Source organism: Clinocottus analis, unplaced genomic scaffold (assembly GCF_023055335.1).
Source record: "Clinocottus analis isolate CAN_PGR_092001 unplaced genomic scaffold, fCliAna1.0.p SCAF_22, whole genome shotgun sequence".
In the NCBI taxonomy this organism is placed as follows: Eukaryota; Metazoa; Chordata; class Actinopteri; order Perciformes; family Cottidae; genus Clinocottus; species Clinocottus analis.
The window spans coordinates 5,027,261-5,043,244 of NW_027175954.1; the positions used below are offsets into that span (position 1 = coordinate 5,027,261).

Sequence of the window (15,984 nt, forward strand, 5' to 3'; positions counted from 1 at the left end):
ATGGATGTGGAGAAGGGCCGTGGGCGATCCAAGGGGATGAGCACCCTGGAAAAGTGTCTGATATTTCTCTTTGTGGCGATGACCGGCGCCTGCATCGGCCTTGCGGTCGTCTACTTCACTGAGAAAGCTGAGTCTTCTTCTCCTCATGCAGAAGGTGAGTGTGTTTACATGCATTGCGTTCAATGTCAATGCACCTTGAGGACTGAGTCCTTAAAAGATCATTATGACACGATTGTAAGGGTTCACATCGTACAAGAATTCAGAATAACATGCAGTATTAGAGGTTTTAGTGGCTCGATCATGTCTCCAGAAACACTGCGGTGGGTGTGAGGGTAAACGACAAGACAAGATAAGTGTGTCCTGAGGCCACTGCATCCGTGACGGAGCGACACTGAAAACCATGTTGTCATATTAGAATCATATTCAACGTCTTATTGGATCGCCTTTGACTGTCAGTGTTATTTCTCTGTTGATAATATTGGATGTAGGAAGTGATTTATTATAACTTGACTGGGTGGCAAATGATGATCTGCATGGAGATTCAACCAGTGTCAGAAAATAAACAGAAGGCACATCAATCCCCTCAAGGTTTATATTATTTTCTTCCTTTTAAAAAAAAAAAAAAGAAATCTGTAAAATGTTACCTCTAAAAACTGTATACGGGTAAATGTTTACCTGCTAGTGATAATCATAATGGAAAATGGAGCCAGGGAGAGTGATTAGTGATCAGTTATTCTTTCTTCTGGGTCATCCTCATTGATCTAATTTGTCTGCAAGAATCAACAAAATCAAAATATATAAGAATATTATAGAAGGTTTATCACATTTGTATAATTACATTTGAGGGCACAGTTTTAAAAATGCCATTTCAATTTGACAAAATGTTTTGCAGTCTGAATTATCTCTGAATTATCTCTACAATTATCAAACGGATTACCAGGAAATTCTCATCGCCCCGATCAGGCCTGCAACCCAAGATATTCCCATCAAATCAGCTGTATTTTAACTTCATCAGTGATCGCTAATGAGTTCTATTTAGCGCACGTTTGTGTTTATTCATGCACTATTTTGGTAGACTTTTATAAATGCATCAAAAGAACCATTGTTCTCAAAACTACACCGTTTGTTTTACGTAACAGAACAATGTTAAGTTACGTCTAAATGCGAAAACATAGTTTTTCTGCTGTCTATTGTTTTTTATGTTATAAAAACAAAATACACAATAAAATAAGATAATTAAAAAAGCTATTTACAAATACATATCACAGTGACACGCGTCCTTCTCTGTTATACGCTTCCAGGGTCAGAATCAGGATGTGGTGGTGCTCAGGAGCTGACTGGAGAGACAGGCACCTTCACCAGCTTTAACTACCCCAACAGCTACGACAATGGAAAGAGCTGCACCTGGCACATCACTGTGGACCCGGACAAGGTGACAAGGACCAGCATCCCTGCTCTTCCAAGCCTGCATCATTTGAAGTTGCAGCATTACAGTCCTCATAAAACGTGTTATTTTATAGTGTTTCTGCCAGGGTGTCTAGTTTGTTACTGTTGGGGAAACTGTCTTATGTGAGGCCAACTAGTGGAGGACAGCGGGGATGAATGCAGTGGCAGCGTCACGGACAGATGGCTCCTTGTCTCCTTTATTCTCCTCAGCTCTCCTCCCCACACCCGCAGGAGAAAACTAAATCCTTGATTCTTCTTTCTGTTTGCATGGTTGCCTCGCTCCCTGCCAGCTTGATGCAGAGGCTGCTTTGCCTTTAAGTCTCGAGCTCCCTTTTTCTAAACAGGCAGAAATATACACAGAGAGGCACAGTACTATATATGTGCACATATTCACGCAGAGAGAGCTTGCATATACTCTCATATATGTGCACATGCATGCGCTTGTATTGCACAGAGCCTCTCTTGCCTTCCCTGTCAGCAGCCCGTCTCCTTTATTGATTTCTCAGGTGTAAAAAAAATAATAAATTTAAAAAAAAGACGACTGAAACGCCCTCTTCATGCTTCTGTTGTAGGTGATCCAACTGTGGTTTGAGGAGTTCGCTTTGGAGGAAACCCAGCTCTGCACGGCAGACTTCATCACGCTGAGAGACTCTCTGGGAACCATTGGTACAAATCTCTCATTACAAATCTAACTTAAGTGGGACAAGAAAGAAAGATGGATGGACGGATGGATGAACACACCTCTTACAGCCTGCAGTGGCAGGGGGAGGGCACATTTGGACACATTTGTAAAATGAGTAAAAAATCTGGAACGGCAGGCCTCACAATCTTTCTGTGATATTCTGTTTGGAAAGTTAACCCTTCTTTTCATTGCAGATGAATAATGTCTCTCACAATATAATTTATGTGGTATTTGTAGGTAAATACTGCGGCTACACCAACCCGAAGTCGCTAGTGTCACTTACAAACCATCTGTGGGTGTACTTTGACACCAATGACAGAAAAACAGACCAAGGTTTCAAGGCTCATTACAAAGCTGTGGATCCAAAGCTTGCACCAGGTAAGAAGATGAGTGGGAATCCATCTCTGCAAATTGCCTTGACTCTGAAGATTGGATGTATGTCTTATGGTATGTGATTGCCACAAAAAAAGCAAACATTATAGAAGTGGGTGCTGGATGAAGAGAGGCGTAGGAGAAAAGGAAATGATAGAGGGCGTAGGTAGGTGGGGTGGAGAGGTGTATTGCTGGTTATCCTTGAGGTGTTTGTGGAGCTGAAGTGCCCTCCATTCCTGCTGCCAGAAATAGCCGGAGCTGGTGGCTTTCTCCAAGGTGACCAGGGGGCTCTGATGACTCCCAGCTTCCCCGGGCAGAACTACCAGAATGGAGCACTATACCAGGTACACACATGAGCAAGGAGACACACAAAAAAGCAAATGTGACAGCTACATGGTGACAATTTATTTTATATCTAAGGAACCAGTGCTGACCTTTATCTGAGGACGTGACGTCATCATACTGCACCGTGTGCACTCTGCAACTGAATAAATATTTAAATCGGAATATAAATGACCAGGAACATATACTTTCTAGAACCAGTTGAACTATTTTGTGAATAATACTTTACCTAAAGCTGCTATAATTTTAGTTTTTACATTATATTATAGATCACATGACTACATGACATGAATTGTAGAGATCCTAGAAGCCGAATGTTTAAACTTTGGATTCACCCAGGTAAAGACTCTGATTCCAGTCTTAATGCTAAACTAAGCTAATCGGCTCCTGGCTTCTGCTTTATACTTAGAGGCATTAGCTAATAGAAAGTCGCTTTGGATAAAAGCGTCATGTAAAGAAGGGAACAGGCTAGCTTCTTATGAATGTCATTGATGTCTGCAATGTGTAAAATATTAGATTTTAGCTCCTTTAGGTGTTGTTTTACAGTATGTGTAAACAATACTTGATTTAACTGTTAATCTTTAGATCAATCAAGTCAATCAATTTGAAAGTGGTTAGGGTTGTGCCTTTATTAAAGTACACCGACCAGATTATTCTGAGTTAACTGCAACTCAATACTAAGAAGATGTCCTGAATTATTTGCCTTAACACATATAGAGTGCTAGTATTGACGTGGCCCTAAAAATTTCAGATTAGCACCAGAAAGTAAATCCATTAGCTATGAATAACAGTCATCTTGGCAACATGTGGTCTTGCTCTGTAATTAATGTATCTAATTAAATCAGAGTAAATCCTAATGCCAGGCTTTTCATGCTGGGTTCGGACGTGGAGGAGTCATCTGGTGTCATTTGGCTGCATCATGAGCAGAACAAGAGCAGAATCAGTCATAAGATTTGTTATTAGTGATGCTGTGTCAAAAGGCAGCTCATGTTCCAGCCATGAGGTTTGGAAAGGTGAAATTATTTCGGGAACTCTATCTTTGCAGTAAATGATTGTTTGTACTTCATCTCTGTTGGATCAGTGGAGAATCACGGTGCCCGAAGGCGAGATGGTTCGACTCACATTTACTTCCTTTGACCTGGTGCCGGAGGTCTGTGGAGATTTTGTTCAGGTCTACGATGGACACAAGCCCGGCTCCTCTTTAATCAGTAAGCATCATATTACACATGATTTCAGTACGCCGTGACGATTATAAGAGGGGGGAAAGACAGTGCGGGGCATGTATGAGATTAATAGGGTTTTTAAAATATACCACAATATTTTTACACAGCACCGATAATGTCCAAACTGGGTGTTAAATTATAAGGCAAAGGGTTATGATTTTAGAATAGACTGTGGCCTTTGTTCAACATTAGCAATATCAACTATGCAGATCCATGAATAAAATATGAGCTCAATTAAAAGTTTGAGAAGTTGTGCAATGGTTCCGGAGTCTATTTTGAACTTAATGAATCTAAGTCTGTCTGCATAGACTTCATTGTTAAAGCAGAAAGGATTAACTGTCAATCTTCTAGATTTAAATGTGTTACTGTTCTTGCTATTCAACACATATCCATATCATCCATCAAAGGTAAATTCTGCGGTGGGACGATGCCAAAGCCAGTGGAGTCCAGCGGCAACACAATGGTGGTCCGCTTCAAATCGGACAACCATTTGACTTCTAAAGGATTCACAGCAACGTACACCAAGTCCAGCCTTCCACCTCTTGTTACTACTACACCCAAACCCTCCACCACAACCAAACCCTCCACCACACAAACATCTCCACCTCCTACATCTTCTGGTAAGCTTTTGCTCCAAACTTGTCTGTTTAATACATTTAAATAAACCATCCAGGTTTACGCAGAATTCAATGATAGAGTTTTCACACAAAAAATGTCAGCCAACCTACACTAACCTGCAAGTCCTGAATGTCATTTAAAATAGACAACATCAGATATATTTGATTGCCCCACTACCAAATAACAGCAGCAATATTGATGTTGTGTGACGAGCTTTCCATGAAAATGTATTCAGATGACTTCAGAGCTACTTTATCAAAATACAAAATCAGTTTTCTTCTGTAAATACTGACGCACAACAAATTATAATATAATTTTGCGATATGTGCTCACATGTTCTATGAAGGTTGTTTCCTGGCCAATGACAGCTTGTGGATACGCCTTACATAACTGTTATGCCTCCCCGTGGAGTTAAATAAGGATGAATGTAAGTGGTTCTGTGCTTAGGAGTAGTTGTATCTATTCATCACCGTACGAAAGCTATTGGCAGACAGACTGGTTCTCTCCATTGGCTAATTAAGGTACAACAATACATAATGAACCTGTTCACGGGGCAGTTGTGGATCAAAGCAAGCTGGGCCTCATCAATTGAAAAGAAGAAAGAGAATAGGCTCTTTTAAATGGAGCCCAGATGCATAGACAATTAAACTTCTATTGTTTGTCATTGGGCAGGAGGTGGTGGTCCAGTCATCCTTCATGGGCGTAAAGGGGTGATCCAGTCCTTGGGTTTCCCAAATCCCTATCCTGCCCATCTAAACAGCTCCTGGAGGATATCTGTGCCCAAAGGATTCCTGGTTAAACTGCAGATCACTGAAATGGCCATCACAGGAGCAACTGGACAATGCAAGGAGGACAAACTGGTCATCTCAGATAATTACAGCACATTAGGTGAGCCACAACATCATCTTTTACCCTTTTACATTAATTACATTCATTTTTTGTGGTTGCTCTTTGTAAGAATTATTGTTTTACAGCACATCTTTGCGCATTATACCATTTTGACTCCAAATGCATCTCAGATCAGCTTTCTGGGCCGCATCTTGTAAAATCTGAATAGCAGCCACTGTGGAGTAAAGGTTACAAACTCTTCTTCTTGCATTTTGAGTTTAGGTCGATCACAAAACCAAGACAAGCAGAGACCACAAGCAACCCACAAAGCCGTTAAAATGCCTCCGCTTACAAGATGACCTTGTTGCACCTTGTTGCTAGACTTACAGCTCTGGTACTGCAGAACAGCTCAATATCTGCCCCCTGCTGTAAAACTGTTGATTAGGATCTTCTGCAAAGAGCCCAGCCAACTATAAATTGCCTCTCCTCATTATTCACTGCAGTGGCTGCAGTGAGGCTGATACAGCTTTATCTATTGCTGAGTTTTCAAGGACTAAAGCACTGTGGTACAAATACAGCAGGTAATGAGAGGAGTGTGTACTGTTATTTCAGGGGGTTGTGGTTATATGTGAAATGCAGAGAGGAATGAAAAGTGTCTAAAGGTCTGTTTTGAAAACCTGATGAGTCTGAAAAATAAGGAGCGTCATAGGTCCCCTCTTTGTAATTTACAAAGAAAAAACTAACACAATATTCGTGTTATATACTAAGATGATATAGCTGCACAAATAAACAGCATCTTCTATTTTTGTAGCCTAGAAACATGACGTGCTATCTAGAGTTGCTCCCTTTTAGGTGACTATGATTTCTTCAGTCAATTTTTAAAATGTTTTTTTTTTTTTTGCTTTTTGATGCGGCATCAGTTATTTAAAAAAAAACTTGTAACCACATCTATAGATGGAAAATACATTATTTAAATGATTTTTTGTGGAGTAACTGAGTTTTACAGATCTCTAAAGCTCTAAACGATATCATCTTGAGGGCGCGGCTATCTTCTGTGCTCAGAGGCCTCTGTAGGAGCAGTGTTTTTCACCTGATATTGTGTTCAAGTAACTGATGAAGTCACACTCGCAGAAAGTAAAGTCACCTTCATTTGTTCGTGTTTCAGCATCCCCATCCATCACATGTCACCCCCATCGCACACAGCCTCACACTTACATACACACAATAATGCGTACAGTGTTATCCATCTTTGAACCCATTCCCCCTCCTCCTCCTTTCGAGCCCCCTCCCATCACCCCGTCCCTCGTCCTCGGTCCTTTTCCTGACTCTACTCTTTCCATTTAACTCAATCTTTTACCACCGTCCTTCCTCTCCCTCTACCTCAGGCACACACTGTGGTTACATCCTTCCCCCAGTGGTGGTCAGTGCCAGTGAAACAATATCTGTCACCTTTCAGTCCGACAGTCGCCTCACAGACCGAGGATTCTCTGCCAAGTGGGAAGCTGTGTATGCTGAGGATATCACAGGTATGAGGACTGACACACACACACGCATGCGCGCACACACAAACACACACACACACACACACACACACACAAACACACAGGAACAAATACGCTGAAGCAGTTCTATACATCATAAAGCCATAAATCCTCTGTCGCATATCTGTAAAACCGCTGAGTAACAGTGTGAAATCTGTCAAAGCACAGGTCAGAGTACAGTTTTAAGTATAACAAGTAAGATAAAACTCTTTTATCTTCATCTTTATCAGGAGTATGAGGCACGAACATGACTTGAGAGCCTGTGTGTGCATGTGCAGAGGTGAAAGAACTAGGCTACTTAGTAAATACAAAGACTTATACAGCAATATTGCTTTGTAACAAAAGGTCTTGCTTTTTACTTAAATACAAATGCATAATGATAAGCTAAATGCATAAGCTAAATACATTTATGTATCACATGTATAAAATGGATATTTTATAAATATGTGAAAGCATGTTATGTGCATTATTATGTAGCGGCACATCATGTTCAAAATGAATAGTGTTGGGGTGTCTAATGTAAAACAATATTAATCCTATTTTATTATTTTCTGTCAAATCTTTATCGTAGAAAAAATGGCACACAGGGGAAGTTCAGCAACCTCACAGCTTGATGTCAACAAATCTTACATAGTGGCCCGTTAAGTGTAATAAGACACAACTAAATGTAATGAGTTACTTTCCATCACTTCCCATGTTGGATGAATTTTGTAAACTCTCAAAAACTGAGTATCAGCAACAGCTAAAATAATAAAATAGAAATGAGCAGGTGGTTAATCTAACTGATAAAGCTCTACTTTAAATAAACATCTGTTTGCATTTTGTTATGACAAGATTTATTCCTCAGGATTCTCTTTTCACAGGCAGATACAGTAGCTGGTCTACGCTTATCTAATCACACATCAATCCCTCCCTCTTCCTCTTTCAGATATCCAGGGCTGTGGCCTGTCTTCCAAAGAGGAAACTGGAGTTATTAAGTCCCAGAACTGGCCTATGAACTACAAAGCTAACTCTGAGTGCATGTGGAACATTGCTTTGCCTTTTTTGAAAAAATTCACACTGACATTCACCCACTTTGACCTCGAAGCCAAAGTTTTCCCGACGTCCAAATGCCTTGATAACATTATGGTTTACGAGCTCAATGGTGTGACTAATGCGCTACTTCAAACGCATGGTAAGTTTGTTCAAGGAATAAATGACCCCGAAACCATATCTTCCACAATAATCAATCACATTGAAAAAGTAAAAAACAACCATGAATTAATTCCAGTAAAACAGTGTTTCTATCCACACAGCCAATGATCACTTTTCCAGTAAGTTATAAAGCCTCTGTGTCTTTTTTTATGGTGGCTAAATTATTCTTTGAATACATTTTAGGTCCATTTTGTGGGACCAAGCTGCCTGGTGCCATCCAGACAAAAGGCAGCAGGCTGGTGATTCGCTTCCACTCAGACATGCTTACTGAGGGGAAAGGCTTCCGCGCCTACTGGACAACAAACTCCAGTTTGCCTGCTCCCACCGAGCCACCTGCTCAGCCCAACCCCTGGGACAACATCCCCATAGGTGGAGTATCTCATTGAGCTTGATACAGTTTTCCACATCTGCATTACTCTACAATGTTTAAAGTTCCTAGTGATGAACCCACAGAGATGTATCACCAAATTCTGCATAGCTCAGCTCTACAAAGCCCTTTAGCCTTTTGGGTTTCTGGCTTGCAACTCTCATCAACTTTATTTCTAAACACAGCATGATGCTGTTTCCAGCCCAAAAGCTTTGATCAACTGACACTGCTCTGTCTGTTCAGCATTAAATAGCAGACCTAAATAATTTATAGTTTAAATAGCTGATAAACATATAGAGAAATAAAGTGCTGAAGCAATTATTTAAGCATTTTAATAACTGATTCAATTCAGTTATGACATGACAATGCAACATAAGAAATAGTTACAGCTTCTAAAATATGAGGATTAGCTACTTTATATGTTATATAATCACTGTCAACTTAATCCCGTTGAGTTTGAGCCTGACGTTTGGACACCAGCTAAGTTTAAGACATGAGTGGGCACTTCTCTCCATTTTTAAGGACTAAATATTGAAAATATTAAGTTGCAGCCAAAAATATCACAAGCTTTAACTTTGCCGCAGTATACTGTTGTGTGGCCAACTACTTTTTTTTTTTTTTTTTTACTAATACTGCATGCTTATTTAATTTTGCACGAATAATTTAACCTTACATTTGACAGTTAGTCTGCAGAGCAGCATTTTCCACTAGTGACAACTGCTACTAATAAGCTGCACAACTGTTTGTACAGTCATCTGATTCATGCCTCCTTCCATCCTTATCTCTTTTTCCTCTCATCTCCCCCTTGCTGCGTCCAAATATGCAGTAAAACAAGGTGATACTGTGTGCTGAGAACACAATGTAAAGTGGCTTAGCACTTAACTTTCCTTCCTAGCTTGCTGTCACCCGATCCTCATTTTTCACACAGCGATGAGCCCCAGGTGGCCCAGTCGTCTGCCAAACCAATTGCTGAAATACAGTTTTATAGATGGACTCTGGGGGAGGAGCGGGGGGAGGCAGTGCTGGGCAACGGAAGACAAATAGAGAGTGAGAAATGAAGGGAAGAAATGTGGGGTCAGAGTGACTGGGACAATATAATGTAAACCAAAATGATGCCCATAAATGTATACATTTATGAATACTGATGTGTTAATATAGCCTGGAAATGGTGATTTCAGTCTACTTGTTAGTTTGCAGCAGGAGCTTGGTATTATGTTTGCATGAAGATACACTGAAAAATAGGTAAATACAGACTAATAGATTGGTGAAAGCTAAAAGTAGTAGTGAGGGACAGCAGTGTCAACCTGGTGTAATTGGTCAATTATTAAAAAATATATAAAGGAGAGCAAAAGTGCCAGTGATTGAAAGCCACTTCCCTGCAACACAATGGCTTATCTGTTAGCTGCAGACATGTACTGTATGTTCAAGCTTTGTTTATACACAAACAAAACCACAAGCGTATGAACACATGCACAGACACCCAGACAAAGGATCATTTACAACGTTTTTTATTATTCTTGTTTCCTAGACTGGCCCAGTACATGTGGAAAACCTGCCATTCCACCGGCTATTGTGGCACGCATTGTGAACGGAGAGGCAGCCACTCCTCACTCCTGGCCCTGGCAAGTGTCCATGCAGGTGAGCGACGACCACTAATACATTGAAAGCATTCACATAAAGTTTAATTACATCAGAATTTACAGCGTAGAATATCAGTGATTAAAGGGGCAAATTCCAGGACAGTGGGTACGTTTAATCGTAACGTGATATCAAAGAGTCGTCCTATCCTCCTCTGTCCTTGTTATATCTTATGTTGATAAATGACTGATTGCATTGATGTGGATGCTTTTAAAAACTATTATCAGTCAATTAGCTCTTTATTGACTTCTTCTCTGCTTGGTTTCAGGTCTGGCCGGACAGTCGTCCAGAGCCCACGTTCTTCCATACGTGTGGTGGTACTCTTATTCATAAGAACTGGGTACTTACAGCAGCCCACTGCTTCATGAGGTAAATGTTCCGTCTCATTACAATACATGTACATTTTTTGTGAGAAATATTCAAGTTAAAATGCAATAGTCATCTGTTTCAAAACCAAGAGCTTACAGTTCTCTTTTTTACAGCCATTTAACTATATTTTGTTCTGCAGCATTTTCTCAAACTTCCTGAAACGCCATTTGAGGGCAGATGTTTGTGTCTGTGCTTTTACCTCAGGCTTCTTATACTTCTAAAGCAATGCCTCGGTAGGGATGCCTCTGCTTTGGCTAATGGTCTACAGTAGAGAGAGTGCTCGTGCACTGTTGTTTTTTTTTATATCGATTTCTGCTGAGAGAAAGAAAATACAAGTTCATGAGAATATTATGTGTATTGTACAATGCATGTTTTTGGAAAACTCAGCATATAATGGTGCACTGACAGTGACATGTATCTCGATTCATCTTCTGATTCCCTACCCAGATACGCTGATGAGCTGCAGCGTTGGCGCATGTGCCTTGGCAAACACAACCTGACCTACACAGAGTCGAGTGAACGCTGCTTCAATGTGTCGGGGATCTATCGCCATGAGGCCTTCAAGTATCCCACAGTACCCACGGTGGAGTTTGACATTGCCCTGGTCAGGTTGGACGGGGATGTGGAGCCCAGTAATGAGATCTCATACGCCTGCCTTCCGTCAAAGGAGGAAGTCCTACCTGGGGGCAAGAAGTGCTACGCCACCGGCTGGGGAGACGAGACTGGTGCTGTTTCTGCTTCATGTTTAAAATTCCTATTTTATTCCCTGAAGTAATACAATAATATAGCACCTCAGGAGACACACCCCTCAGAAGTTAAACATTAAGTATTGCATAGGCAAACAATAATTTCTGCAAACATTCATTTCTTCATTTCTGCTGGACCTAATGTGCAAATACCTCCTCAGGGTATCATGGTTTTTTTTATGACAGTTTGCATTTTTCTATGATCATCAGGCAATTCCATGAATGCTAGTGTTTCAGAGGGCCTTAACCAGGTTGCCCTGCCTGTTGTGCCATATGACACCTGCAAGAGGATGGATTACTGGTGGTTCCAGGTCAAGACCTCCATGATCTGCTGTGGTTATACCCTACCGGATGAGCTCCAGTCTGTCTGTCAGGTAAACAAATCCTTCAAGGCGACAGGACTCATAGTTATACACCAGTCTGATGATCAATAATGATGCAAGTTTTCTAACTTTACATCTAAAAAGCTGATGGTGTTTTGGATGTTTGTTTTGTGGCTTTTGACAGGGAGATTCAGGTGGCCCTCTGGTGTGTCAGGATACACCCGGTGGTGTTTGGGAAGTTCATGGTATAACAAGCTTTGGTCCCATTGGATGTGTTATGAATAAGAAGCCCTCTGTGTTCACCCGCTCCTCTGCCTACATTCCCTGGATCAACAATGTCATCCGCAGAGACCTTTACAATGTGCACAGTACGTATACAGCGAGTCCACTCTGACCCACTTCGCTCACAAATTAAATATGATAGAAAGACAGATCGTATTGCTGGTTTTTACCTTCTGTCCTCCCTTTATAGCATCTGGTTGTGGCGGGCCAAAGAACCTGACTGGCATAGGAGGCACCGTGTCCTCTATGGGTCACCATGGCAGCTACGACAACAAAGCCCGCTGCCAGTGGGACATACGGGTGCCACTGGGCAAATTGGTCCACTTCCATTTCCACAATTTCTCCCTGGAGGAGAGTCAGTTGTGCATTAATGATAAAGTCAGCCTCAGAGACAGAATAGGAAGTCTAGGTGAATATCTGCTTCCTTTTTACTCCACAGCTTTAGATAAATGTGTTGAGTCATTTATCGACATGATTACTTTGCTCTGTTACGCCGCAGTTTATTAGTATGCGTCATTGATTTTATGCCACAGTTGTTTTATTTTACTCTGAGCTACTCATTTCAACCTCATAGTGGTCAGATCAAATCAGAGACAAACTAATACTTTAAAGCATTCATCCTCTGGGGACCATAAACATATTTACAAAATTGAGTAGTAATCAATCTGATAGAGATATTTCAGTTTGGACCAAAGTGGTGGACCGGCCTACGTTGCCATCCATGAAACCATGCAGCCAACATGGCTAAAACGTAGCAAAGATATGCCTGTTAGTTCTGTGTAGATTACCTCTCTAGGAAGTTGAAATAAATCATTCTATGATAGTTGTGTGATTCCCTTCAGTTTTTTAGTACACAGTAAAGTGACATGTGTGCATGTATGATATCAAATAAAGATATCATGCACAAGCTCTTAGGCCAGAGGTTCCTGGAAGAAGTCCGTCTGACAGTTCTTCATGTTCATTTCTCTTCAGGCACACACTGCAGCCATGTAGCCCCTCCAGACCTGGTGAGTGATGGAGACACACTTCACATCAGCTTCTCATCCAACGACAAGGTGGTGGACATGGGTTTCACTGCCACCTGGAAGGCAGTGGACCCGACAGAGGGTAAGACAGGAGAAAAGTGTAGCTGACAAGACAGAGGGAATCGTCTTTCGACAGGACTAATGCGTCTCCTCTTTTCTCCTTTTCCCTTTCGCTTCAAACACAGCTCCTTGTGGAGGGAGCTTCAGCAGTGCTCAGGGTGAAATCACCTCTCCTAATTGGCCCAGCGACTACCAAGCCCAGTCTGTATGCACGTGGCGCATCAGCATAGCATCAGCAAAAAGTGTGCACGTAGCCTTCACCCACTTTGAGCTGCAAGCTGCAAACATGTTAGGGGACTGTGTCGACTACATTGAGATATTCAATGGTGAAAGCATGACATCACTAGGTTGGTAATTGTACTACAGGTTCTCGTGTCCATTTTTTGTTTGTTTAAAAAAAGATATATATTTCCTGTAACGGTTAATGTACATTTTTTTGTCTCTTCTGCAGGTCGATTCTGTGGCTTTGCCCTTCCAGCCACCATCACCATCCCAAGCAACTCAGTCGTCATTCGCTTCCTTAGTAACGGTGCCAATCAACAGAGCGGTTTTCGTGGTTACTGGACCACTGATACCGGTGTTATCCCAACTTTGCCTCCTCCACCTCCAAACCCATGGGACAACATCACTATTGGTAAGTGTCAGCCTACTCAAGCTCATAGAAGACCTGATTCTGACGGGTGTGTTGGGATCTCATTTCAAAATGGAGCTTAGTGAAAAATAAATAAAAATGTATTTGCTCCCCTCTCCAAAAAAACTGGATCACCAAATTTCAACGTTTTAATTGGGTCTGTCATTGACTATATCTGTATGAATACAGGTCGAATGAATTGTTTCAAATGAAAGCTTATTTTCAGATCATTTGAGAGTATATATTTTGTCTTCCCAGGGTGGCCAACAGATTGTGGAAACCCAGCAGTGACACCCAGCACAGCCACCCTGAGGGTCGTCAATGGGGTGGAGGCCATCCCCCACTCCTGGCCCTGGCAAGTCTCCATGCAGGTAATGTCCACTCCTGTTTCTCTGTGTGCATAAATAACATAGTCATAGTGGACAGCTGATATTTTGTACTAATGCACATTCGTCTTTCCCAGGCTTCACCATTTTTTCCCATACCTTACATGCATGGTTGTGGAGGTTCTTTGATTCATGAAGATTGGGTCCTAACTGCTGCTCACTGTTTCATGATGTAAGATGCAACTACAGAAACACCTCTAGTACACGGCATTACAAAAGCAGCTATGAGCATTATGTTTACAAGACAATGACAATCTGAAAACCACATGACAATAAACACATACCTTTTTTTTAGTTCTATCTTTGCTACCATTTTAGAAAATAGCCAAGTGCAAAGTGAAGGTCAAATGTTCATCTTCATTCCTTTACCTGCTTTCCAGGCCTCTAAATAATCCTTCCTTCTGGCGCATGTGTTTGGGGAAGCACCACATGAACTCCTCCATGGATGTTCCCTCAGCAGAGGAATGCTACAAGGTGGATGGTATCGTCCGCCACGAGGGGTTCGTCTACGAGCAAGATCGCACTGACATCACCAATGACATAGCCCTGGTGCATTTGGCCAAGCCTGTCAACATGACAAGGGAGATCAGCCCCATCTGTCTGCCCACACGTGGACATGTGATGCCTGCTGGGACGCCGTGCTTTGTCACCGGCTGGGGAGACGAGAAAGGTAGAAGTGATCATGCGTTTTTGTTTCTTGTAGCTTTAATACTCCAGGAACAAGAGATCACTGCAGTTGGAGTCATTGAAATTGTAAACTTGCATTATTTCTCATGTGCTAGGTGTTCTCCATGATGAGTATTGTGACTTGAGAAGTTGCTGTTTGTTGTTCTTTCTGCTGCATCCAGCAGCAGAAATGGTCTTGGTATAATGTTCACGATAATGCTCTATTTTTGCCAAGGCCCTGTCTTGATTGATAAAGATAAAGAGATTCTAGGTAAATGGGTTTTTCTCTTCTACACGACATCAACTTTTACCTTTCACTTTTATCTCAGGTAACCTGTTCCCCAAAGTGTCTGAGAAGCTAAACCAGGCAGCGCTTCCTATTGTTGACTTCCAGACCTGCAGTAAGCCTGCTTACTGGTGGGACACCCTCAGACCCTCTATGATCTGTGCTGGTTATGAGTCCCCAGATGAGCTCAAGTCAGCCTGCCAGGTGAGAGGACACATTCACAACTGTTTGAATGGATAGACTGAGATTTTCCATGCGAGGATGGTACTCGGTTGTTGACATTCTCGTCAAATTCTTCTCCAACATTATGTCAGTGCCCTGGCCACTCGTTATGTAACACCCTTTACATTTTTTGTTTGTGGTCAGTCAGCCTTGATCGCAAATGGCTGCCCTGTTTTCATCCATAATTGGACAAAAGAACATACAAATATTATTTGTTTGCTATAATGAGGGAATGCGCAAGCAGGCACACGGGGAGATTATAATTCACTAAAACACTTCAGAACAGTGCTGAAGGATTTTCATGTTCAACAGTGTTTTATAAAACACAACCCTGCCATTTGCCTCTCTGAAGAAAACGGTCACATTTTCGTAAAATATTGACCTTTACAGATTCCGGGGCACGGAGATGATTTATAGTGAGCTGACAAACTCAAATGTTCACTAATGCATCTTCTGACCAGCGCGCTACCTCGTTGGTGACTTACTCCTGCTGCTCTCCCTCAGGGTGACTCCGGAGGTCCGTTTGCTTGTGCGGTGGGTGGAACGAGCACAGCCTGGGAGGTGCACGGCATCGTCAGCTTTGGAGCTAAGGGCTGCATCAAAGACAAGAAACCCTCGGTTTTCACCCGCGTCTCGGCCTTCAGTGATTGGATCAACGACAACATGAAGAAGTTTATATATGAAAGTGGCAAAACCAAATAAAGCTCATATCTTGAAATAAAGATTGATATTCTATC

At 41.7% G+C, this 15,984-nt stretch overlaps 1 protein-coding gene across 1 annotated transcript; it reads left to right on the forward strand.

Annotated features, from left to right (window-relative positions):
- zgc:154142 (uncharacterized protein LOC555481 homolog) lies at nucleotides 1–15,949 on the forward strand. Its single transcript, XM_068589418.1, has 25 exons — nucleotides 1–160; nucleotides 1,302–1,432; nucleotides 2,019–2,112; nucleotides 2,366–2,506; nucleotides 2,747–2,844; nucleotides 3,924–4,050; nucleotides 4,473–4,685; nucleotides 5,356–5,571; nucleotides 6,897–7,037; nucleotides 7,981–8,226; nucleotides 8,430–8,615; nucleotides 10,142–10,251; nucleotides 10,520–10,620; nucleotides 11,068–11,345; nucleotides 11,577–11,740; nucleotides 11,874–12,057; nucleotides 12,162–12,380; nucleotides 12,944–13,078; nucleotides 13,182–13,403; nucleotides 13,508–13,690; nucleotides 13,946–14,058; nucleotides 14,151–14,245; nucleotides 14,454–14,743; nucleotides 15,069–15,229; nucleotides 15,752–15,949. The coding sequence occupies exons 1-25, from the start codon at nucleotides 1–3 to the stop codon at nucleotides 15,947–15,949; spliced, it is 4,206 nt and encodes a 1,401-aa protein (XP_068445519.1).
- The last annotated feature ends 35 nt before the right edge of the window (nucleotides 15,950–15,984 follow it).